The sequence below is a fragment of the Callorhinchus milii genome, unplaced genomic scaffold, assembly GCF_018977255.1.
Source record: "Callorhinchus milii isolate IMCB2004 unplaced genomic scaffold, IMCB_Cmil_1.0 Scaffold5, whole genome shotgun sequence".
NCBI lineage: Eukaryota > Metazoa > Chordata > Chondrichthyes > Chimaeriformes > Callorhinchidae > Callorhinchus > Callorhinchus milii.
Genome location: NW_024704746.1, coordinates 28,412,878 through 28,440,702, shown reverse-complemented (window position 1 = coordinate 28,440,702; position 27,825 = coordinate 28,412,878). Strand labels below are relative to the sequence as shown.

The window sequence follows — 27,825 nt, the reverse complement described above, 5'->3', positions numbered from 1 at the left end:
CAGCTTACCTCTGATTAACAGCACATTCGAAATAGTAACCGAACACAATTCTCCATCACTACATTGTAAATCATAAAAACACACATCTTGGACTAAAGAAACAGCTGGACTTCTAAACATGTCACTGACCACAACAACCTAGAGTATCCATAGATCACTTCTGAAACACTCAGCGCAACGAAAGCTAAATTCACAATTTTTAATGAGTTGCCAAAACTGAGACTGTCAAAATGTCCAGAGAAATCTCTATCTTATTGATCCAACTTTGAAACTCACTCACTATGTCTTTAAAACACTGTTAAATTCTACATCATTTAGGAAGTATTGCAATATTAACTAAATAAATACTGATCAAAAAGGATGGAGCTCCACTTAAGATCCATACAACACATTAAACTCAGCACCGAAATTAATATTAATTAGCAATAAAGTTCAACACCATGTCTGGTATATACAAATATATATACAAATGTAATCTTGTTGTTGGTCATCTTTTTAACCTTCTGTCTTCGACTCTACCTCTCCTACTCTATTTGATTTTTCAACTTCAATTTTATTTAACTCCTATCTAATTAAACTAATATTTTCTAGCCCTCATTTTCTAAAATTAAAAAAAGCTTTTAAACACTTCTTACCAGTATTCATTCTCCTGCCTCCGTTGAAAGATGAGTGCAGGGTAAAAAAAAACAATTGTGGTTTTCAATGCCTGAAAACAGGCTTTAAAACTCCTTTTTCAGCCAACAGCCAGAAAAGGTAATGATTGAACGAACATTGGTTGTACAATAGCTATGACGAGGTCAGTCTATTTAATGCACCAAACTGAAAGGCTCTGCCAACAGAAGGGAAAACCCACTAGCAACTACAATATCAGATGATAGGAAAATACAAAGACATGAAAAACTACTTGAAAATAATACTGAAATTCAAAATTACATTACAGTTAAAATTTTCCTGCATTATAGGCAAGGCTAAGTACCTTCAAATTCAAGATGCTTGGTGTTCCAGACACTGAAAACTAATCTTGTGAAAGGGGCACAAGCTGAAACACACAATGGCTTAGGACATTTGACACGTGAAGGCGTTTATTTCACATATAAACAAAACCAATGGGTAAACTTGGAATCTAAACCACTTATTGAATTTCACTGGTGATTAACATTTCAGTAATTTAATGTTTTATTTACATGTTCGGAATCTAATTGTGAGCAGAGGGCAGCATTATTTTTATAGAGAAATTCAGATTAATTGTTTTGCTAATTTTCTGACACATGCATCTTCTCTCCGATAGGCCTCTCTTGGGGATGTGGTCCCATTGGCGCTAGCTGCCCTCTGGTACCCTGTGACCACTGTTCACGAGCCTTGAAGGCGAGTCTTAGCAGCCTACTCGACTGTAGAGGGTGTCACAGCCAAGACTGACCTCTCCCCACCTGGCTGTCGTACATGCACCCAACCAAGAGCCCTGGCTAGTTTTCCCTTCCCCATCCTTTTGAAGGGCATGGCCAATTCAGCCCACTCCTACAGCTTAGGCTGACACCAGCACAGATTCAAGCTCAGCACTAGTTAGCCACAAGTCTGTAAGCTAACAGCTGTATCCAATGCTCCATCAGGTCTGCCCTTAGGGCAGCATTCTTTTCAGCTGACAGCATTTTAAATCGGAAGAAAAATATACAAAAATAGGCTGAGGGTTAGCTGGCCATTGCAGCCCATGATGGAGTTCAGCCTCCAGTTACAGAAAATGAAGCCGTTTTCATGATCAACTCAATTACCTAGTTTCTGGATCCAGACTCAAAATGAAGACAGCTCAAATCATACCCAAAAAGGACATTCATTGAGCAGTGGGTCAGATTACACTAACCAGCAGTCTTCAAGAGAGGTCTCCAGATGCCTGGTAAAAAGGAATTTGCATAGTATTGTGCATCATGACTATATTTAAATAAAGATCATTCAAAGTACTTTATTAGACAAGTACATTAAACTACATGGCATAAAGCCATAAATTTAAGCCGTGGCAACTAAACAGATATACAACCTTTGAGTTATTCATGTTTTATTGCATTAATTATCTTTTGGAGGGAGGACTGAGTAGGATAGCGCTCTGGGACACTACCCTGCATGAGAGGCACTATATAAATGTAAGTTGTTGTTGTTATAAAGGGTTAACCCAATGTCCTTAATTCTAGCCTCTGGGTTCATGTTCAGCACGGTATCTACTCAACCTGCTGACCTGCAACAAAATCTAAAATAATTTACAACACGCAGAATTTAGAAAATATATTGGAACTTTTTTTAAATGATCGATGCATATAAAATTGAAAACCTTAATTTTGATATTCCAATTCTATTGAGCTCAATGTTTCCACAGGCCAATGCAGGTATTGATGTTTTTGGACTAGAAAGCAACAAAGTTAAGATTTTACATGAACACTGCTGCTCCCACTATCCAGCCTCTTTGGAGTCTCTTTCTGGCATAGAATGCACAATTTTTCAAGTGCAAAAATATAGCATTCTCTCTTACCTGCTGATTCCATGCAATTAAACAAAACCAATATAAACTCCTCCAATGTTTCAGCTGGAAAACAACTTATGGAAGTCGAACTGAAGCACAGAACTCTAATGGCTCAGCGCCTGGCTGGTGCCGAGTTCAATGATTTTAGTCAAGATAGTGGTTGTGCTGCTAAAATTAGTACGGCCCCAGGACTAGTGAGTTTAAAATAAGTCCTGTTAGGATTCCCACGCCAAATTGCTTTCGAGCAACCGTGTCAGCGTGGCGCAGTGGTAGACCTCTTGCCTCCGAGTCAGAATGTTGGGAGATGTAATCATCTAAGCTGACACTCACTCCAATGCAGTGCTGGGGGGTTGGGGGTTGGGTGTTGGGGGGTGGGGGGGGGGGTTTGTTGCAATGTTGGAAGTGTTGTCCTTCGGATGAGACATTAAATTGAGGTCCCGTCTGCCTGTTCAGGTGGCCGTTAAAGAATCCCTTGGCACTATTCGAAAAGAGAATGGAGTTCTCCCTGTGTCCTTTTCCACAAATTCCTGAAATAAAACTGGTCACTCACTCCATGACTGTATGTGGGACACTGCTGTGCGCAGCTGGCTCCTGCGTTTTGTCCACAAAATGCAGTCAATCAATCCACTTTACAGTATATCCTGCGAAGCGCATTGAGACATCTCAATGACATGATAAGGCAATATCAAATGCAAGGATTATTAAAATACTTCTGCGTATGTACAGAGTGTCCAAAAAGTCGTGATACCATTACACTGTCTAATAATTATTCTGAAGATATAAAGTAATTATTGTTAGGATAAATGATATCACGACTTTTCGGTCAGCCTGTGAATCCGGATCAGTCCGACTTTTCAGGCAGGTCCCCACAGTTTTACAGTTTAGCAATATTTGATGCTTGTTGTCAAGTTTCAAACATGAACAGTCACTTAGATGAGATACTAAGTATCTTGGTGGGGGGGAGCAGGGGAGAATCATAGAATTATACAGCACAGAAGGAGGCCGTTCGGGCCATCATGTCTGTCCCAGCTCTTTGAAAAGAGCTAACCAAATCAATCCCACTCCTCCGCGCTCTCCCCATAGCCCTGCAAACTTGTCCTCCCCAAGAAGAAAGAGCAGGAAACACTATCACATTGCATACATTTGCTTGCATTTCAGACTTCTTTAGTTTCATTTCACTACATAGAAAGAGAGTCAAATTATTTGTCTCAAAGATTTCAACCTTTCACAATGTCACAAAAGACTGCAGTTTAAATGCAACCTCATTATGTCACTTACAATCAGTTTAAAGTGAAATAATTCACCTGAGGGTGGAAGTTCAATCCGAGGCGTTCTGCATGTCAGATGCATTGTGCTAGACATATGCAGGCACAGAAGCAGTTTTAATACCACTCGTCATTAACTCACTCAGCAATAATAAGCCCACAAAGCACTTACGTGAGAAGAGTACTCCTTACCCATCTGCATTAAAAAAAAATAGAAGTATAATTTCTATTTAAACTGATAGGTGTGTTCAAAGGGAAGTCCCATCTCAAATGGAAATATATTCAAATTAAAATGCCTATTTTGTGTGTGCAAAGGTTATAGGAACTGTGCCACACTAACAATATTAGTACAGTGCTCCAATTTGAAGGATGTGTGACACTGCTGATCATAAAGATCATCAAGAATTGAACCCCAGTCTTTAAACAAAAAACTACCTCTTCATTAAGACGTACCACAGGAATAGAGGACATGTTCATAAAAAGGGACAAACCTTCACTGAATGATTATCTATCCTTAGGAAAAGGTATTTTTTNCACAAATAAAAGAAACGATGCAAGTTCATTTATTTGTCGGACCATAATTACTCGAATCTTGGGCACATTTATTTCACTGAAAGATACCCCCAAAAATTACAGTAGTTACTTTTTAAAAAAAACTGAAACCCTCTAAAAATCTGGGTTACCCCTTTAGATTCAGTGCCTTGGGACACCCTCCCAACATGAAAGGCGCTATACAAATGCAATTTGTTGTTGATTTGGGTGGGGGGGGAAGGGTTGGTTTTAGAGTAGAGTAAATAAAACACATAATTAGCAAAAGTAGCCCACCTCTCAATACTTCAGCTCACAATATATATCTACTAGCGCAGGAGGATGCAGCATATCAAGCTCTAATACAAACATTTACAAAAACACATACACATGTATACCCGAGCAAAATATTATAAACAGTCACTTACAGAGAGACCAGAGAATATTGTGTTCAGGCTACAAGAATGCTATAGTGATCTGAAGACATCAAAAAGAGATATGAAAAGATTCTATCATTCCCCCTTCAAGGATGTACATTTCCAAACAACTGGGATTTGTCCAACCTCAGGTGATTCTCTAACACTTGCTGCTGTAGACACAGATCTGTCAAGTTCCTCTGTGCCACATTGAATGAAAGTGATTGCTGGTATAATTCAACTGTATCAAAGTGACCCTAATAAATCAAAGTCAAGTAGAAATGGGTGAAAGAATAAGTTCCGTCCTTTATATCCGTGCTCCTGTATTTTTTGAGGTCCTATCTGCCTGTTCAAGTGGACGTTAAAGATCCCATGACACTATTCGAAAAGAGGAGGGAGTTTCTCCCGTTATCCTGGCCAACAATCCCTCCAAAACAACTGGTCACTCACTCCATGGCTGTTTGTGGGACATTGCTGTGTACAAACTGGCTGCCACGTTTCACCCATCTTACATTATATCCTGTGAAGCACTTTGAAATGTCTCAACAATGTGATAAGGCACTACATCAAATGTAAGGATTATGATTATTATGATTATTATATTTACATTCATTGCTTCAGCACAGTATTTAAGCTTTCCATATTGGCAAACGCCAAACATATCGTCTTCACAAAAAGAACTGAACATCTGTGCAATTCACCGAATCACATGATGAGCAGCTGAAAGGAACTCGTCTCTCGCTATACAAAAGGTGTGAATAGGCAGTTTTGTTGACACAAAGGTGCAGTGGATCATGCCTTCCATTGACTGAGAATATGTCAAGGTATCAGGTCTGTATAGTCATTCTCCATCTAGCAGTTATGCAACTAAAACAGGCAAGTCTTTTTTTTTTAATGACTATAACAAAGTCCGGGATTGGTCACACCAAGAAAAAAATCATTTTCAGAAGTATCAGTCTTCTGAATTATTAAGTATTAATATTAAAATTTATAATGCAGAGAAGCATAGCAAAAACAATACCCTGTCAAAATTGTTAAGTATGGGTTCAAGTGACAGTCTCATATGCACAACCAGATGAGACAAGCAAAAGATAGTTTGATGAGACATCGCCACTGGATTGCTGTTGTGTGCCTCTTAATAATGAATATGTTCAAGAGCACTGTCGGCAACACCCTCAAAGCAGCCTCACAACTCCACCCTTATGAAAATCTGCAAAGAGTAGAAAATCATGAATTTCCTAATCATAATATTAGGCAGGGGCACGAAGCTAGGAACTGTCTGTGCAATCGTTCAGCGTGCATTAAATAATTACCCTGTTACTTTCTGCTCTCCAGAGCAGGGAAACGGGTTAGTATTATTAATAATCCTTGCATTTGATATAGCGCTTTTCATGTCTTCTAGATGTCTCAAAGTGCTTCACAGAATAAACTGCAAAGTGAACTGACTATATTTGTGGGCAAAACGCGGCAGCCAATTGCGACAGCTAATTGCACATAGCAGGGTCCCACAAACAGTCGTGGATTGAGTGACCAAATTATTGGGGGGTTTTTAAGGGATTATTATCCCCGGAAAAGCAATCCACCAATCGACTAACAACTGGGTTGCTACTTACTGTTAGGTAAACAGAGACCTGTGGAGTAAGGAAACTTGCCCAATATAGTAGACTTTTTTTTGAAAAAAGGTGGAGGGAAAGAGCTGCGCACTAAACCAATAGAAGTATTCATCCATTGGCTCATTCAGATGCTATTTTTCGAAGTTGAATGAGTCAGAAAACCTGAAATCAAGTTTTCCAGAAAATACACCACATTGAAACAGTAATGATCTTTTCCGCCAATTAATGCCAAAGTCATTACTGCAATGGACAAGTAAACCAAAACACATTTTATAAATGACCGCACTAAGAAAAATCAGGTTCAACTTAACGCAACAGGAGATTAATCACCCTTAGAAACTCCATTTAAGAGAAAATTTCAGCATGCAAGTTTCAGATTTCAGGAAGTATGAGCTCTTTCACCACCAAAATTTTTCACAACTATTTACAACTAAAATAAAACGTTTCCAAATTATATAGCACCCTCAAGCTACAGTGCTGAATTTGATTACTCCCATTAGGTCTGTAAAGCAAATATTAATGCACTGGCAAAATGGAAAACATCTTTACTCAGAATATCGTTGAAAATTACAACAGTACAGACTGCTAGAAAAAGCTCAAAATTAATATATTTGGCTCTAATGCTATCCATTCAACAAACTAATTGCCAGGATTGACACAATGGAACCATATTAAATGGACTCTATACTGTAGTCGAATTTTGGTGAAATGCATAGCATTTGCCAGTTGCTAAACAGAGAACTGAAAAGGTAAACATTCAATACACAAGAGTGCAAAGCAGTTACCATGGAAAGTCGCAGATAGAATTAATTGCATCATCAGTTTGGCACATTATAAATGTGCCAAAGGTCGACTCAGTCACCATCCACGATCATGAAGAAATCTATTGCAAGACAGAATTTTTTTTAAAAAATCCTGGAACTGACAATGAGTAACAGCAACATTTGTCTACCCATTGTGCAACGGTTACAGAATCATGTAGAATAGGCTCAATGGTCTTCTTCTGTGCCTGTAATCACTGCATTTGTATGCTGGAAATAATCATAATTTGGTCACTCAATCCACGACTGTTTGTGGGACACAGTTGGGCACAACTGACCGCCTTTTTTTGCCCTAAAACGTAGTCAATTAATTTTACAGTTTATTCTGCGAACCACTTTGAGACGTCACGAAATGTGACAAAGTGCCATATCAAATGCAAGGATTATTATTATTATGGATTTCTAAAGATATTGACATAAATTAGAGAGCCAAAACCATACTTTTACCAACATTTTAACAATGTACAGTTCTTCAGTAAGGTGCAGCAAGGAGTATAAATTACACTCATTCGATATAGCCATACAAAATATAGCTTGTAAATCTACTATGGATAACTTCAAAATGAATCCCAATAGAACTATACATCCTGCAGCAATTTTATTGCTAGAATAATGGAGATGACCTTTTTTCTCAATCTAATAAATGTTGCTATGCCACATACCATAACTAGGACAATTCAAGTACCACATTCATAGGTTAAAATGTACATCCTTAATTCCACACGGCACAAAAATAGATGTTACCAAATATACACTGTGCTGAATTGGGACACTATTTTTAGTAAAACCTAAAAAAGGTAATCTGATACAGTAAGAATTCAGATTATATTGTTCCTTTGATGCATTGCCCAGTGAATGTAATTAAGAGTTACTATTAAGGACTCTGGAACTTCCTTCCTCACTCCCTTCGCCTCGCTCCCTCCCTTCCTATTTTCAGGTCTCGGCTGAAGACATTTCTTTCTGACCATGCCTTTGGTCACCTTCCTCCCCCTCCCCCTGGCTCGGCCCCGGGATCCGTTACTGTGAAGCTCTGAGACACCGTCCGGCATGGAGGGCGCTATATAAATCCAAGTTGTTGAAGTAAATGTTAAATGTCAAGATGTTCTTTAGTGTATGATTGACTGGAAGAATTTAATATATAACAACAATATTCTTTAAATGCAATACACTTTAAAACTAACAAATGACAAAAATAAACATATAGAATTTGAGAGTTAAGATTAATTAGATTAAAAAGCAGAAAAATTGAAGAGGTCTTCACTTTTGAATCCGAAAATTTGGCCAATTTGTCTATTGTACAGAACAGCCTATTGTATAGAATGCATTTCTCAAAGAAATTAATTACCTTAAATTCAAATGTCTCCTGTAAATAGTCAAATAGTGTTATTAGGTCATTATTTCATTCACATTCCTTGCAGGATTTTCCTCAGGTAAACAAGATTGTGGAAGCACAAAGGCAAAAGAATATCAATTCGCTGGGGCACTCTCCAGCCAAATGAATTAAGCACACTGCTTCATAAACAAGCTAACCAGACTGGCTAACGTCAGAAAGGGATCATCTGTGGATTAATTAACTCTTTTAAAGGGCAACATTGCACAAGCAGTTTCTGAGCCGCCTTGTCACAATCCATGGGAAGATGATCCAGGAGCTGCAGATCAGCAGCCACCCCACCACGCACTAAACAAACAGCGACAGCCACATGGCAGGCCAAATGATATCACCACAGCAACCTAATGAAACAAAGATGGCAGATAATCTTGAATCGATCTCCAGCACCAGTGAAAGCAGCGCAGTACAATGCCTGCAACATTATAAGCAGGAATCACCCATGCCTTTTACCTCCTCACTCAACAGCCTAAAGCAAACCAGTAACTCTAGAAGCCTCTCTTCTCGAGGGCTCGCTCCTCACCGGACCAATAGTTTCACTGCAATCATTCATCAGTGAATATTGCTCTAAAAAAAGAAGCAAAAGTACTGCCCTCAAATAAAGAGGTAAAGGCCCGTTGCTTTCATCCTGGCTGATAAACTGGTTCTGTCACTTTTAATCATCCTTATTCCATTCTGGCCTGCCATTAAGAAGGCATTGCTTTGCATTATCAAAACCAAACACCTTGCTCCAAACAAAACAAATCAACAGCAAGATAAATTTAACCTCACATAAAAGTCAGCGCTGCAGATAAATACAATGATTGCTAATGAGCTTCCATTTTGATCCATTAGCATTAAATTAAGATGTTTTCGGTAGCCTTCTGGCCTAAATTGATTCATATACAGCACACTGCTTAATATGAAGGGCAAGTATAATCTATAGCCCAAATCCACATTTTCAGTGTGAATGTCGAACATACTGGAAATGCAGCAATGCCTTTTGTGCTCTGGTATCAAATCTCATTTCATTATCCTGTTTTAAACAAACAATCCTTTGAACACAACTATGTTATTTTACCAGCCCTATCTCTGAGCTTCAGTACATGGCATGTTGCCCATATATTATTCATATCTAGTCCGCTTTCAAAATGAATAACAACAAAATAAAGCAATGAAACACCAGGAACGGGAATTCAACTAATGATTTTCTGTATTGTCATTTGAACAAAGGCAACATCCAAATACAAAACATTCTATTAAAAAAAAGGCAATACTCAGTCACTGCTCAATACTCTTGGCTGAGAGTCATGTCAATCAGCATCTGGGTAGGATGGGAAAAGACACTGGTCTCACCATTTACCAAACCTTGGCACGTGCACTAGCTTGACCTGCTACATAACAGCATGGACTGTCTGCAGTTAACAAATCTCCACAATTCAGTGAAGACGTAGATCCTAAATTTGGCACAACACATGGACAAAAACACCTGCAGAGAATGTGACAGTTTGAACAAGCAATACACAGCATGAATCTGGAACAGAATGAAAAGTTCCAAAAAACATAGGGACAGAAAATCACCACCCTCGCCTTTCTCTTACCTCCCCCTCAAAAAATAACTTCAGCTCTGCAATCCCCGTTCTAGAAGCCTAAACATATTTTTAAGTTTTGTCCACAAAGTATGCAGTCAATTCACTTTACAGTATATTCTGTGAAGCTCTTTTGAGATGGATCGAAGACATGATATGACGCTATATCAAATGCAAGGAATATTATTTTATATTTATTTACAATCTTAAAAATAATACTCATTAATAATACGGGCGAGGATAACCTAACTGGAAGAAGAATTACATCATGTCTCAGTGACTAACAATTCCCATTTAAATGCTGTGAAGGACTAGGCTTTAACACCTTTTGGTAAGGCATTTTACATTCTAACAAGTCTAAAATCTTGTAACCTTCCCTTTCCTTTTGGTGCTAATTTTCAATGTATGCCTTTCAACAGATCAGTAGAAAGTGAGAACAAATTATCCTCCTCTATAGTGCAAATTACTAAAAATATTAATTCAATATTTCACTTTTTTCCTCCAGTATTGTATTGTCAGTTCTAACTTCCTCCCTGAATGCTCTCTTATGATACCAGAAGAACTTTTTAGTATTACTGTCGTTAGCTTCTTTACCTAACCTCTTGGAGTGGGGAAGGAATTCCTTGTTATAACCACCTTTAATCTGCTTTAGCAAGTCTAAACTCCTTTTCAAGGTCAACGAATTTGTATCTGTTAGCTATGTATAGGCATCCCCCCAAACACATCAGTTTATTCTTACTTTATGTTGACCTATTCATCCAGAATAGGTACTCAATAATTTAATTCAAACCTTTTGAAGGTTTAGTCTTCAAAACTGCTTTTAAAAAAAACTCTACCTTTGGTCACCTTCCTCCATCCCACCTTCTACAGAAGGAGGCCATTCGGTCCACAGTGTATGTGCAGATGTTAAATACCCCACTGGGGCCATCTGGATAAACATCATTCCCTTGTTCTTTCCGTACAACTGATCATGTTATTTTTCTTCCACCATTTATTTAATTCCAATCATATAATCAGTACATACATCTTTAAACAGATGAATTACTATAAATGTTATTTAAGCAACATAAGGCTATCTGCATTACAATAGCAATACACCTTGGGTATTTGAAGACATTTCATTCTATAAGAACATAAAACGGTTTAAAATAGTTGGTGTAAATAATCTAAACACCGCATTATTTGAGGGGGGAAAAGATAACCATTTAAACACAACAAAAATGATTAATGCAGTCTCTAGCCAAATTCGGTGGCTTTCTGTTCTCTATTCCAATATTAATGAGACAAAAGGTTATTTCCCAGTAAGATAATTGTAGCACAAAATATAGATACAGATTTAACCATCTTGTTTTTTCCACGACATTTGTCCAAATATTTTATCTCAAAGGATTCAAACTAGAACAGTTTTTAATACAACTTGAAAAGGTATCAAATGAGATAACTGCTTAGAATACTTAAACATCCATTCCAGTTATGAAACATCTTAAGGCACACATTTTCTCTGGTTACTCTGACAACCAGTGAAACTTTACAACCACCCCTGAAGCCTAACAAAAACTGTACATGTCCAATTCTAATTTATGAGTTAAACATTATGCTTAAATCAAACTAAATGTGTGTTGCAAAAAAAAATCCACAGCAATTCAAAGTTTCGGTTTGCTTTACTATGTGTGCCATTTACATATTTGTATTACATTTTCTCATTCTTCATCTAATTTCCCAATGAAATCCTATTTAAATGTAAATTAACAGGAACAGGTCTTAATCCCGGGTGCTAAGGCCAAAGCACACATTTTCATTTCAATCATAATTTTTGGATGGTTGTCTACATTTTTAAAACTACTCAGTCCATCACACGAGACTTGTTTTTAAGTCATGCTATTCTTAGCATGCTCCAATAGTTAAATCAATTTAATTGGAAGTAACGTTGTCCCAGCTTTGGAAGATTTCATTTAAAATATTACCCCGGATGCTCTGCTCATTGAACACTGGCCTCTTTCAGGCCCTCTGCCCAACCCACCCCACCATTAGTGGGTGAGCTTTCAGCTATTCTATCCCCACTTTATGGAATCCCTCTGTCTCTCCCTCTCTACCATTAAACCCTCCTTTTCAACCACATTTTAGGTCACCTTCCCCCAGCAACCCCACCCCATCTTGAGCTCCTGATTGGTTCTGTAAAGCACTTTGCGACATCCTCCCATTCTGAAACATGCTATTTAAGTGTGAAATCAGCACCTTTCACTTGTCAATCGCAAATACTAGAATAAATTACAAAATAAGAGCCATAACTTATGTTCTACTTAAAAATAATGCATTTTTTAAAAAATCTTCAAACAAAAGTTATTAGATATCATGGAAACTATTGAGACCTGATTATATAAAGGAACATATCTATGTTGCGTCTTTTGTCTGAATACAAAAGATGCAATTTTGTTGTTGCTGAATACATGCATTTGTCTCTTGCTCTCCCACACTATTTCAGTCATTAATTCTAATCGTTACTCACTTCTAATTTAAATGATCAAAGGCAAGATAATATTTTTTTTAAAATCAAATATCCTAGATCTAATCTTTTATTTCTATTCTTTATCCCAACACATATAAATTAATAATAATCTATCCATTTGATATAGTGTCTTATTATTGTTGAGATGTCTCAGAGCACTTAACAGGATATACTGTAAAGTGGATTTACTGCATATTTTGTTGGTGAAATGCAGCAGCCAGTTGTGATTAAATTGAAGATTGTAGTTAATTAGCATATATATTACAGTCACATCAGCAGTCACTTAATCACCACTTCAAGCCTTTGGATATATAAATAATAATCCTTAGATTGGGTAGAATGCTTTTCAAGTCCGGAGATCACAAAGCAATTTGCAGTATTTCCTATAAGTATAATGGCTGTGTATTTTACAGCTAACATGCAGCCGATGTCTGCACAGCATTGTCCCACAAACAGCCATGACAGTTTAGCATGAGTTTAGTTTGGATACGCTTAGCACAGTGACGGGTTTCCGTCACCCAGCCGACCAACAAAAAGTATATGACCATATCATTAATGCCATAAAAGTCATGCACTTTTAAATAACAGGCAGTAAGGGTCTTTACCATCAATTAAATTTGAAAGAAGGCACCGAAGCTTCCAGCTAAGTAAAAAATACTAACCGGCTAAGCTATACCTCATCAAAACGCAAAATCCTGCAGATGCTGGAAATCTGAAACAAAAACAGAAGTGGCTGGGAACACTCAGCGGGTCAGGCAGCATCCAAGGAGAAAGGAAAGTGAGTCAAAGTTTCGGATCCACAACGCTTTGTCAGAACTGGGGCGTGTTGGGAGGGAGAGGCTTTTAAGGACTAACAGAGAGGGAGGGGAAATATGCTCAGGTCTCTGTGAAACAAACATCTCGAGAGTCGAGGATGACCAGATTTTGCATTTTTAAGTCGCTGCCAATTGTAGATATCTCCCCACTGGCTAGGAACTGAATTTCTGCACTGCAGCCAACAATACACGAGTTTGTATAGAACAGATTGACCTCAAAAGAACCAAGCTCAAAAGCGGCAGAAGTTATGGAAGTTCAACTTTTTTTTCCCCCCCAATGTGCTACATCTCTAAACGTATCTTGCAGCGCGCGCACACACACACACACAAAGGCATATGTCTATAATATCTAGAAAGGGTCTGATCTACACCTGATGTACAAATACATGTGAAACAAAACATGAAAAACACTCCCGAGTTTCATCTTAGGAGAACCTTAGGAGAATCTTAGAAAACGAAAAAGGAATCCAGCGGCAAGCTTTTGGAAAACAGAACAAGTCCCAAGATACCAGCAAAATGCAAAATACTGCAGATGCTGGAAATCTGAAACAAAAACAGAAGTCGCTGGGAACACTCAGCGGGTCAGGCAGCATCTATGGAGGAAGGAAAGTGAGTCAACGTTTCACGACCACGATCCTTCGTCAGATCTCAAGGGGCGTCCTGACGAAGGGTCGTGGACCCAAGACGTTGACTCACTTTCCTTTCTCCATAGATGCAGCCTGACCCGCTGAGTGTTCCCAGCGACTTTGTTTTTGGTCCCATGGTATTAAACTGTTCACCTGGGAGAACAATATTTGCAATCATTATAGCTGTTTAAGAGCAGCTGTTTCTTGCTTCTATTTTGGATCACTTCTGCATAATAGTTCTTGGATTGAAACATCTCATTTCCTGTTTTAGGTAAATGTTATTGGCAGTGAAAGGCCAATAAATGTTGGTCCTCAACCAAAGTAATATCATTTCAAGGGTGCTAATGAAGTACTAAAAATGGCTACAAACATTGCAACGCACAATTACCTACATGCACACGCCAGGCCAAATCCCCCAAAAGTGAGGAGCGCATAAACTGTGATTTCCTGCTAAATGCGAGCATTATGCTGCTTCCCTAAAAATATGACTTGGGAAAAGACCTTCAAACAACTCTACGATTTCTGATTTTTTAAAAAAAAATCTGGTTCAGAACATTATAAAAAATGTATAAAGCTATCAGTTAAGTAGTAGATGATTAAGATTTAATGCTCCACTGAGATCTCCATTTTCAGTGGTGCTGTGAATGGAAAACACATGACTATTATAACCATCACAAGGTGAATCACATGGCTTCAAGCACAGCAACTGCCATGAGCCACTCCAACCCTGTTGACATTTTTTTCACTATTTTTATCTCTCTTTAGACATGAAGTGCATATACATATATATATATTGAAGCTTTACAGTATACTTTATTCCCTTTATAAGTTTTTCATACAAGATTACGCAACTGCTTACTTATCTCCTAAGTCTATGTGCACAATTTTTCCTTCAGCTGATTTTAATTCGATGTTTTACATATTTAGATTTATGCAGCAACCATTAGAGAAATGATAAATCGTGCATCATCAGATAGAAAGTTACATTTTACGTGCATATAATAATCCCTCAATTCGATTTGATAACGTCTTTCAAATTGGGAGAACAAGTTCTAAAACATGGTAATTTTGTAGGAAAACCCTATATATAGGTTATATCCGATGCTTATGGAGGTTTAAATATCAAACATTAAATATTAAATATTCACACAGGTAAATAATAACTCTTGCATTCAACATAGCGCCTACAACATTGAAGTTTCTCAAAGCTTTGTAGGGTGTTGCTACCAAGTGTAGTGCCCATGAATCCATGAGTAATCAAATAGAGCAGCCAATTTTTTTAAAGACACACAGCAATGTCCTATAAACAGTCATGAAGTGAATGACTAATTTAGTTGGAGAATTGGTAACCATGACACAAATTAATCAGAATAATTCTTGAAAGATTTTCCATCAGCGTTTCCCTGCAACTACTTCACAGCACTCAGAGAACTAATATGCATTTCCTCAGACTGAAGAGCACTAAATCTTACTCTTGCACAAATTCTAAACATTAATGCCAAAATTATTAAGCAATTGACTGCCACGTTTTGCCCACAAAATATACAGTCAATCCACTTTACAGCATATTCTGTGAAGTGCTTTGAGACGTCCAGAAGACATGATAAGGCGCTATATCAAACACAAGGATTATTTTTATTATTAATTTAGTGAAGCACAAAGCACAGCATAGAGTAGCCCTGCTAATAGTATGGGCGTCTGGTTCCAATGTCTGTGTGGCCCATTATAAGCTATTTACAAAAAAAAGCCAACTTGTGGGCCATTATTATTTTATTATCATCATCAAATGCAAGGATTATTTATTATTTTATTATCATACCACTGACTTCACTTCCTGTCCACACTCACTGGGTTCCCAAGCTTTAGCTCTTGTCAACCTGCACCCATATTCTGCAGGATTGGTTAAGCAGGGCCCGTCACTCCAGGGTGAGTGCGTGCAAAATAATGGTATCTCAGAACCTGAAACTACAGAAGTCACATCAGGGAAATCACATAGCCTGGTTTACACAGCCATTGGAATTTAGTTCAAGTCACCTACATAATGGGGAGAAACTCTGCAGGGGAATAAATTGGGGATGGATAGATTCTACAGCTACAATTATGTCCAGAGTTGCAGACGATACATACTGCTTTGATTGCGCCCCAAAATTAACAGAACAGTCCAAGGATTTAATGGATGGCCTGAGTTGCCTTTTTCCCCATTCCATTTTTTATGCCCTTCATATGAAACAAGGTTAAGAACATAAACCGTGGAATAAGAAAAGGCCACTCAGACTATCAAACCATTGTCTGAAGAACAGTAAAGTGTGTTAGATACACAAATGATTCACTACAAATAAATCAAAATAAGGTGGAACAATATTATCACTTTGCATAAAACATTTACTTCAAACTTTGCTCAGCTTCAAACCACCTGACAAGAAGAAAAGAACATTCTCTAAGTGAAATGAATTGAATCAAATGAGAAATGCACAACTGAAGCCAACTTAGTTAACTTGCTCACATCTCAAAGTGCTTCACAGGATGTACAGCAAAGTGTAGTGGTTGCATCGTGTAGGCGAACACGGCAACCAATTTGGGCACAGCAATGTCCCACAAAACGCCATGATGTGAATCACCAATTTTATCTGGGGGATTGCTGGCATGAACACCAAGAAAACTTCCATTCTCTTTTCGGATAGTGCCGTGGGATCTTGGTTTTACATCCGATCCAAAGGACAGCAAATCCAACAATACAGCAAACCCCAGCGCTACATTAGTGTAATTTTTGCGTTTAAAGTCCTGACGTGGGGCTTGAACCCACAACTCTCTGACTCAGTGGCAAAAGTGACAAGCAATTGCGTGACTGGCTCTTTCATAGCATTAAAAAACAAACACCCAATTTTAAGGTTCTACCCACGTGATAAGCTTTGTGTTGAATACTGAAACTGGGTTATTGTATTTTTATAGCCCCAATTCAGTGTCGGTGAGATTCAGACCCATAATCGTCTGACACAGAAGTAAACGTGTTACTAACTGAGCCAAACTGTCACAACTTATATCTTTCAGAGCAGCAAAATTCTTGAAGACCAAACTTCTTGAACCCATTTCTTTGGGTCATGGTAGCACAAATTTAATCAATTCCAGCCTTTTCAGGTCATCATTAATTTAAATAATCCTAATCCTGTATTTAGAATAGCACCTTTCATGTTATGATGAAGTCTCAAAGGGCTTCATAGGATATACTATAGTAAATTCCTGATAACACCAAACGGAAAGGGCTTCATTGACGTTATCTCAAGCGGCGAGTTAGGCATATGTATAAATACACAAATAAATGCAGCCAGGATATTGACAGCATAATGACTTAAGTGGTAGTGACAAGTTAAGCCAGGGTTAAATTACCAGGAGTTTACTGTGTATTACGATGCAATTTATAGTTGGAACACCGCAGCTAATTTGCACACAGCAATGTTCCACAAACAATCATGAATTAAATGACCAATTCTATGTGGGGGATTATCAGGCGGGACACTGGGAGAAACTCTGTTCGAATAATGCCACAGAAATTTTAAAATAAGCCTAAACAGGCAGATAGGACCTCAATTTAACATCTCATCCAAAGGACAGCACCTCCCCCCCCCCCCCCCCCCATTGGACTGCTTTGGAGTGTCAGTTCAACATCTTAACTTGGGTTTGAACGCACAACCTTTCTGATTCAGAGGCACGAGTGCTACCATCTGAACCAGGCTGACACCGTGATCCTTCGTTACTCAATCACTGGCTTGCACGGCAAGAACATAAGAGCACAACTATTCGGAATCACTAAAAAAAAATCATAATTTTTAAAAAAATTAATTGCAATGGAAAGTTTTGCTGCTTTATAATTAAGATCTTTTTATGACCGGGACATTTTATTACAATAGCATAACTAATCTGAGTAGATACACTGGGGGAATTGTTAGAGATGGAAAATCTGAGGACACTTATTACTGACATCACATTATTTAAAGTAAGTGCAACCATTTCCAGTTAAAAAGCACAATTGCTTAAATAATCAAACTGACAACAGTATTTATAGATCTGGGCCTCCCTTTGACACCGCCAACCACTCCATCCTTCACCGTCTCTCTCTCTTGCTCTACCTTTCCTGTGCTTTACAGCATTTTTCTGTAAAGTGTAGTGACTGTATTTGTTGTTGGATGGGGGTAATGGGCACCCAGAGCCTGGTGTGCGAGAGAGTGCAGGCTGCAGAATTCTGAATGTAATGGAGTTTGTGGAGGGTCGAACTAGTTAGGCTCGCAAGGAGAGTGTTTGAAAAGTCAAGTCTGGAGGTGACAAAGATATGAACGAGGGTTTCAATCAGGGCGAAACCTTGGGCAAGCTTCCTTACTCCACACAGAGCCTAATAATAATCCCTCCAAAACCAAAAACAATAATAAATTGGTCATTTTCAATCTACGACTGTTTGTGGGACATTGCTGTGCGCAATTGGCTGCCGCGTTCGCCCACAAATATACAGTCAATTCACTTTACAGTGTGTTCTGTGAAGCGCTTTGGGACGTCCTCCCGACGTGAAAAGCGCTATATCAAATGCAAAGATTATTATTATTATTATTAAGTTGTGATAAAGGCAGGTGATGTATCTTAAGTGCATAAAAGTGGTCTTGATCAAAGACTGGATGTAGTTTCATCTATTTACCTAATTGAAATTTTAAAGTACTAAGGTTGGGCAATAAACATTGTTTTACAGTATTCACCAACACCTTTTTTGATGGTTATTTCCGGTTAGTGAGGAAAGCAAATAATTTTTAAAAAATCATTATCTGAATGCTTTTGTTTGTTTGCAGCAAAATCTGCACGATCTGGTACACACTGGATTATACAAATAAAAAGCATATCACACTGGTCAGGCTTTGTTCTTGGATATTTTTATTTTTTAGGGCATCGATTAAAATAACCTGCATTATAAGAAGAGGATACTCTTCAGTGGCATATATTGTACAGATCTAATATGAATGCTGATAACAAGCAAATAGTTCAAAATAGATCATACCATAAACAAATCCACTGTTCCAATTTCAGAATACAGACAGCCCTCATATTTTACAACTGAGCACAGTGTATTATCAAGCAATTTACAGATTAGCTAAGTATGTCTTTTGTCCTTGAAATGAGGGATTTCTAGAATGCTTTACAACCAAGGTTGCTTTTCAAGTTTCAGCTTAGTTGGCTCTAAATGCCGTTGCGTGGGCTGTTAAACAGGCGTCTTCATATCGATATCAGAAGATAAATAGTTTTCTGTATATATTTTACTTATAGCCACTAATGGATTTTGAAATTGAACACCAAAACATTTTTAAAATGTCTGGTTTCAACATTTCAGCAGTATATAGTTTACAGTTGAAGAAAGACCTTATGGACTAAATTTTGAGCGTATTTTGCAATGAGCATATTTTAACATTATTGAACACAAGCCCTGCCAATGCTGCTATAAGCTTTATATACATCACAAAAATCACTGGCTACATAGATTTTTACAAGCGATTTAAGAAGACATTCACCCAAATACAATATCGTCGAGTCTTTTAACAGTAACATAAATAGATGTTTTCATTGTATCAGAGAAGTTTGAGAGGAGACCTGAGGGGTGTTGATAAGAGTAGACAGGGAGAAATTATTTCCACTGGTCAGTTTGTGACAGCTTAAGCTAAGGAAGGAAAGGGAAAAGGGTAGGATGACTTTGTGCCACACGAACCTACTCAAGTGTGTAACTTAAATACTTCTTCATCTTGAAAGTGCCACCGCTCCAAAGAGCACATATAATTTGCTCTATTTTGGAATGTACGCCTCATTATGGATTAAATAAGAGAGAAACAAAAAGGATAATGGATTGAAAATGTCTCTCCAGCTCCAAAAATGTATTAGTACAACCTTACAAATTCATATCATTACACACTGGGTCCACAGAGAACTTGTCTATTATAGCAGTAGTCCAGCAACTATCATGTACCATAAAGAATTTGATCTACTTAGAACTTTACAGCACAGCAGATCATTCAATCCATCGTGCTGGTTCTCTGTAAAATCTATCGGTTTAGTCCCATTCTCCTACCTTTTCCCTTACCCTTTTGTACATCCAGCCTTCAATCTCATTTTAGTCAACTGATTGTTCGAATTGTTTCAAAAGTACTTAAGAGAGTTAACGGTATGACCCAGAAAAGCTCCTTACTGTTCTGCTGTAAACCTCTTTGGTGAATCAATAATCTTTTCAATACAAGCAAATGTGCTCAAAACTACAGAATGGGGAGCTGATGTTGGGGGGAGAAAGATGGCAAAAGGCACGGTTGAAAACATAGGACTTAAGGCAGATGCAACAAGACAGGATGGAGTTCTAGTGTTGCGAACGACATAGCGTCGGCTGGGACCGTCTTACCCCATGTGTGCACGGCGTAACACGGAGGCGTCCCTCACTCGGACACGCCCGCTGGATGGACAAACGGTCACCGGCACAATGGGCTCTAGGACTTGCTGTTTGAATGTACAACAGCTCAAGACTAGACCTCACCTGGAAGCTGGCCGGTAGACATCCGAGATATAAAATAATCCTTGCATTTGATATAGCGCTTTTCACGTCGGGAGGACGTCCCAAAGCGCTTCACAGAACACACTGTAAAGTGAATTGACTGTAATTTGTGGGCGAACGCGGCAGCCAATTGCGCACAGCAATGTCCCACAAACAGTCGTAGATTGAAAATGACCAATTTATTATTTTTTTTTTGGTTTTGGAGGGATTATTATTAGGCATGTGTATATATTATTATATACCTGGGTTTGACAGCTCGGGGGCCACTTCAGGCCATGAACCTCAGGACACTTGGGACACGATGCGTGATCAGTCGAGGTCGCAACCACCCAAATCTGTTCACATGGAGTATGAGTAGTCGTAGCATTATAACTCAAAGAACCACATTGTAACAGGGATACGCTGTACTAAATGACGTTAAATGTAAGGGAAACGTGAACCATGAATGCGGTTTGCTTCGGCCAGATTAAACACAGCTTTCCCACATTTTTCGACAAGGACAGAACTAAGTTAGCCCAGTGCATAACTAACATACTGTAACTACCGTGTGGAATTTTGCAAATGTTTTTGCCAGGTTGAGCTCTTTAGTGTATATATGCCGATTGAACTCCCAGGGAAGAATCCACTAAGATGATTTGGTTCAACCACCTGACAGGATTCAAGTTCAACCCTGCTTCAAAGCAGACTTCACTTCAGAAATTTAAAGAGTCAAACAACAACAATAACTTGCATTTCTGTAGCACCTTTCATACAGAGTAGCGCTTCGGAGCACATAACACTTTGATATCAAGGTAAAACTGAAATCCTAAATGACAGTGCTCAGGCGTAATATATGGTGAAATGACTGCCCAAAAAGATGCTATTCACATGATTAAAATGAGTAACAAGTCATTTAATAAGGGGTGCCCCTTGTGTCGTGCTCCAGATCAGATCACTGCTTCCCATTCACCAAATCATGTTACCACGAATCACAAGATGCAGAAAAAAGGTTTCAATATTTTTAAAAGATTATTTAAAAGCAAACATTACATTTGTCACGGGCCCTTCAGGTTATCTGACGCTATCAAAAACAATGGGAATTTACAGGCAAGCAAATCACAACGGTATTTCTTCAGTCTATAGATTTGTTTATGTAAATTAGATCATTGTGAGTTGAAGTTCACTATACTTAACATACACAAGACCAACTGCTTTTTAAAAAACACATTACACTTGTCCAGCACCCTTCACGTAGGAAAGACTTCCCAGGGAGCAAACAAGCCATTTTTGAAGGATCCCAACAGTATTTTCAGATTACAAAGGTATGATAATACGTACACCTTCAAAATCATAACAGATTTTTAATGTAGTAATTGACCTCATAGTTCAAAAACTAGACTGTACAGTAATGCCAAAATATCAAAAGGAATTGCAGTCCTATAGGTCCGTAAAAACATGAAATATAACAACTCAAGATTCAAATCTCTAGATTAGAATATTAGATTTATATTTATTTTCCGAATCTACCTTCAGAGTTGGGAAACAATTTCGGTAGCTATGTATTCTCGAAAGTTTTGCCTCCAAGTGATCGACACTTTTGTGGGTTGAAATAAAATATTTTGGTTCCTGTTTTAGCACAGATATGTCCATGGAGGTAAAATGTATTCCAAGGATAAGAAAATCCTTGCAAAATAGTAAGGCCAGTTGTATTCTAATCCCATTTGTTATACAACGAGTTTACTTGTATTGTGGGTAGGTTGCGGCCCCTGAGCTATATAATAATGTAGTATAGCTTCCGGCTTTCCATTGCTAAGTAACCGGCTTCCTGCGCATAGTATCCATGCAGCATAGGAGAAATTACATCAGAGGACCTATTTTTACATAGCGCTAAAGAAGCAACATTAGTGAAGAAGGACCCCGAGGCACTGACTGGCAGAGTATTTTGGTGTTCCATTACAACTCGTGATCTGAATTTATGAATCCAAACAATTCATTGTAACAGTCAGCCTGTAGTTTTAAGAGCAGAAAGCTGGAAACTAGGAAAGACTCGTTTTTAATCCCCAATCTGTGCGGAGGTAACGAATTTGAGCCCAGGGTAGCATTGTAGCCCAGCAATCTAGGTAAGAGTCTTGGATTAAATTGGAATAAGGGAAAAAGTACTCATTTCAAACTAGTGACAAACAAACAAATTATACAGCACCTTTCCTGTCTGGAGGACGACCCAAGGCACTGGAAGCTCAACTGAAAATTGCTCATATGGCCATCGTACAAGGACAGGGATTAGTCTCATATCTGATGCTCTCCGAGATCGCTTTGCCCGTCAATACCCACTGTCTGGGTTAAAACATGAAGAGCCACTTGAACATAGTACTGCAGGAACTGATGGCATCAGTGAAATCATATCCCAGCACAAGTGAGTGAAAAAGAGCCCGTTCTTCCTCAGCAGACGAGGAACAAGCCATGTTACATACTGAACAATGGCTTATTTGTTAAAGAACATGTTAAACATATGAATGTTTGTGATCAGGTAGAGGAAATGTCGAGTTAAGAGGCACCTGAATATCAAATATGAAAAGTAGGAATGACGTGTAAAATGAGGCAAACTGACCATAAGAAAAAAAGAACCTTTTTTCAACCCAAACCAGTTTTCAATTGAATTCTGTCTTTTGAAGACAGAGCTGAAACTGGCTCAGAACAAAAGATCTGTTCATTAATCCAAACAGGACATGAACAGTCAGCCCAGAATAGTTTGTTGAAGTGGTTGGCAAAATATTGTTTCATTTGCTGTTTACTAAATTGTTTCTTCAAACAAAAGAAAACCACTCTAAGAACAATATATCCACTGACTTCTGCGTTGCTAAGACCCAAGAAACATTGATAAGGTATTCTGTTGTCAAAAGAGACAAGTTCACATCCAAGACTGCTGATCACACTTCATAGGGGAAGATGAAACGGATGCAAACATGGCACAACTATTGAGGGTCTGTATTTGTCTGACAGAGATAGGGTCTCAACTTGGAAGCAACAATTACAGATCAAGTGGAATAGCTCTCAACCAGTGAAATGGGGTGAATGCTCTCAACCGGCGAAAAATAAATCCCGTAACTTCATGGTGAGAGCACTCGAATCACAAACAAGAGGGACCTGGGTTCGATTCCTGGGCGGGGCAAAACATTGGCAAGTTTCCTTCCTCCACGTGCCTTGGTTTACCCAGCAGTAAGTAGGAACCCGGATGTTAGTCAATTAGGGGATTGCTTTTCCGGGGGTAATAATCCATTCAAAAATTAATAAGAATTTGTTTACCGAATCCACGACTGTTTGTGGGCACTGCTGTGCACAATTCACTGCCATGTTTCACCCACAAAATATACAGTCCATTCACTTTACAGTACAGCGCTTCGAGACATCTAAGACGTGATAAGGCACCATATCAAATGTAAGAATTATATAATTATTATTAAATATCACTCAATCCTTACAAATTATTCTCCTCCCCAGCCACTTCCTTGGTAAATCCTAAAACAAATGAAATCTTTGAGCTTAATACTTTAGCAATTCTACAGCTTTGAATGCATAAATACACTGGTCTTTCAGTCGAGAAGTACTGATTTATCTGCCAATCCAAATAGCAAAATATAAATGCTGTGTAAACATGACCCAGCATGAAATGAAATGAGTCCATAGAAAGTTTCACCTGTTGCACATACGTCTGTCAGAGATGACACTGATCTCAACCTCAAGGGCAAAAGACAAAGTAATAGCAGCAAAAACACATTTCTACTGTATACAATTAATATTCCCCAAAGTAATGTTTTTGCTTTGTGTTATTGTATGCATTTATCTTCTTCACTTAATCAACTGCTGACATCAAAATCGAGCTCCTTCCAGGAAGCCCATTCAAGTATTAATGATTGCTGACTGAAAACTGACGACAGATGTCACACAATATGCCACAGTTAGACACCTCGCCAAAAGACTACGTGAAGAACACACTTGTTTTTAAATTTAAAAAAAGGATTTCCACGACTGAATAGCAAAAGTATTTAGAAGAGCTCCGCCCTGAGATCAGACCCAAAAATGCCCTGAATGGAATAACCAAAATCAAACCATAGTTTCTCAGTTTTAGTAAATGGTGAAAAAGCTTCGGTGACCCCACATCACAACTGCGGAATGGAAAAGACCTGTCCAGACCACAGACCCAATAATAATAATAATAATAATAATCCTCGCATTTGATATAGCGCTTTTCACGTCGGGAGGACGTCCCAAAGCGCTTCACAGAACACACTGTAAAGTGAATTGACTGTATATTTGTGGGCGAACGCGGCAGCCAATTGCCAACTCCAGAATGAAGAGCTTCAACTGAGGTTGAAGTTGGAACATGGAAATCTATGCTCGACATGTCAACAGATTAGTCAGAAGGCTCAAAACTTTCCAAATTACACAACGGTGCTGTGGGGATGTCCTCCCGGCGTTACAGAAATGTAATTTTGTTGTTGTTGTTGCCCCAGTGACATACATGGCAGCAATTTCCAGGCGGCGAAAAATCTTCTCCATTTCACGAACCAACCCCAAACACAAATATTACTGAAAGGAAAACATGAAGTAGATTCCTAAAAGAGTTTTGTTTATTCAGTCACTGCCTTCCACTGTTTCTACTTAACAACTGCCCTTATGCAATAAAGTTAACCTGACCATTATAAATCAAATTAATAGTACTTTATTGAGGTTTTAATAAAAGCTGACATGTCATCATGAACCAGGAGATAAAAGCGACGATTTATTGAATAAAAAGAGAAACTAAGAGTTCAATTTGGGTATTCCATTTAGGGCAAATTTTCTGAGTCAACGGCAATAGGTCAGTTTTTCTCCCACATTCCTAACATGCAATGGCATTCACAAGGAGAACATTAATCTGACTTATTCCACTGCAGCTAACTGGGAATTAGGCGCACTTTGTACATCAACTGCTGCGATTGCCAAGAGAACCACGACACCTGCAAACACACACACACACACACACACAAAATCCTGCAACATTTCTCCAAGAAAGAAATGCCACTCACGTACGAAAGTCGATCTGAAAAAGGCTCAGCGCAAAAGATTCTCTGTACAGATGAAAAGATACCAGAGAGGTTACAGCAATAAAGAAAGGGACTTAGCAGGACCTGGTACCTACAGTAACTCCGCTCTCTCCCTCACTCTCTACTGCCACCAAACACCACCCACCCACCCACCCGGAGGGAAAGGCACTCAACTCACTCACTCCCTTTGTGGGAAACCAAAGCAAAACCTTACAACTAAAAAGGCTCAGATCAGCTCCAGGTCCATCTCTGGCGTCTGGTGGTGACCGAAGGCTCTGTTAAAGTCTTATTTATATTATGTATATATATAGAGAGAGAATATATATATATATATATATATATATGTGTAAACAAATATATTATCTTGATCTTGGCTTACCTTCTCCCCATTCCCAAAGAGGATTCTCCCCCTCTCTCTCTCTCTCTCTCTTTACCTTTTTCTTTCTTCACCTTTCCCCCTCTCTCTCTCTCTGTTCCTCTCCCTTTCTTTCTCTTTACCTCTCCCTCTCCCCCTTTCTCTCTCTCTCTCTACCTTTTTCTCTCCTTACCTTTCCCTCTCTCTCTGTTCCTCTCCCTTTCTTTCTCTTTACCTCTCCCTCTCCCCCCCTCTCTCTCCCTTTTTCTCTCCTTACCCTTTCCCTCTCTCTCTCTCTGTTCCTCTCCCTCTCTCTCCCTTTCTTTTTCTCTTTACCTTTCCCTCTCTCTCTGTTCCTCTCTCCCTCCATCTCTTTCTCTTCTCTAAGCAGAAATATAACTGTCCCCCCCTCCTCCTCCCTCTTTCTCCTTCACCCCCTCAGGCCTAAGGTTCACATTAATCCACATTCAAGACCCCCCCCCCGACCTGCTGGAGCTTAACTCGGCGGGAGAGGGGGAAGGAGGGAGAGAGAGAGGGAAAGGGGGGAGAGAGAGAGAGAGGGGAGGAGGAGGGGGAGAGAGAGGGAAAGGGGGGAGAGAGAGAGAGAGGGGAGGAGGAGGGGGAGAGAGAGGGAAAGGGGGGAGAGAGAGAGAGAGGGGAGGAGGAGGGGGAGAGAGGGAAAGGGGGGAGAGAGAGAGGGGGGGAGAGAGAGGGGGGGGGGAGGAGAGAGGGGGGAAGGAGGGAGAGAGGGGGGAAGGAGGGAGAGAGGGAAAGGGGGGAGAGAGAGGGGGAGGAGGGAGAGAGAGAGAGAAAAGGAGAGAGAGAGATGAGAGGGAAGGAGAGAGGGGGGAGGAGGGAGAGAGAGAGGGAAAGGGGGGAGAGAGAGAGGGGGGAGGAGGGAGAGAGGGGGAAGGAGGGAGAGAGGGAAAGGGGGGAGAGAGAGAGAGGGGAGGAGGGAGAGAGAGAGAAAAGGAGAGAGAGAGATGAGAGGGAAGGAGAGAGGGGGGGGAGGAGGGAGAGAGAGAGGGAAGGAGGGAGAGAGAGAGAAAAGGAGAGAGAGAGTGATGGAGGGGGGGAAGGGGGGAGAGAGAAAAGGAGAGAGAGGGGGAAGGAGAGAGAGATGAGAGGGAAGGAGAGAGGGGGAGAGGAGAGAGAGAGAGAGGGGGGAAGGAGGGAGAGAGAGAGTGATGGAGAAAGAGAAGGGAGGTGGGGGGTAAAGGAGAGAGAGAGACGGTACAGACGGAGAGAGGGAAGGAGAGAGAGAGAGAGAGAGGGCGCGGGGAGGTAGAGAGAGGATGAAGGGAAGGAGTGGGGGGAAGAGAGAGAGAGAGAGAGGAGATAGAGAGAAGGAGAGAGAGGAGGAGAGGAGAGGAGGGGTATGAGCTACAGGTGAGAGGCCGCGCGGCTCCGGGTCTCACCTTCACGTCGAGGGTTTATTTGTCCTCTTTTCTCTCTCTCTCTCTCTCTCCCTCTCTCTCTCTCTCTCTCTCCTTCCTCTCCTCCTCTTTCTCCTTCTCTCCCGTCTGCCGCTCACGGGGCTGTGCCCTCAGCGACTGAGGGGGGAGGGGAGGGAGGGAGAGAGAGAGAGAGGGAAGGAGGGAGAGGAGGGGAGGGAGGAGTGGAGGGTCTCCTTCTCTCTCGGCTCTTCTTCTTCTTTTTTTTCTTTTTTCTTCTTCGTCTTCTCCTCTTTTTCTTCTCTTCTTCCCTTCACGCCCGACCCGACCGACCGGGACAATGGAGGGCGGCTTCACCTCTCCTTCTCTCTCTCTCTCTCTCCTTCCCTCTCTCTCT

At 39.6% G+C, this 27,825-nt stretch overlaps 1 protein-coding gene across 7 annotated transcripts in view; it reads right to left on the bottom strand.

The window, feature by feature from the left end:
• eps8a (epidermal growth factor receptor pathway substrate 8a) overlaps positions 1–27,619 on the bottom strand; it is a 68,128-nt gene extending 40,509 nt beyond the window's left edge. For 3 of the 7 annotated variants that reach the window (XM_042334995.1, XM_042335001.1, XM_042334999.1), the window contains exon 1: positions 27,453–27,618. Coding sequence is in view for 1 of the 7 variants with exons in the window: in XM_042334998.1 (XP_042190932.1) it covers positions 26,059–26,069 (11 nt within the window). In the remaining 6 variants the exon portion in view is untranslated. Of the gene's footprint in view, positions 1–635; positions 674–26,058; positions 26,136–27,452 lie in introns of those variants that run through there. The other 4 variants (XM_042334996.1, XM_042334997.1, XM_042334998.1 and 1 more) reach the window with 4 other exon arrangements.
• Positions 27,620–27,825: the final 206 nt, after the last annotated feature.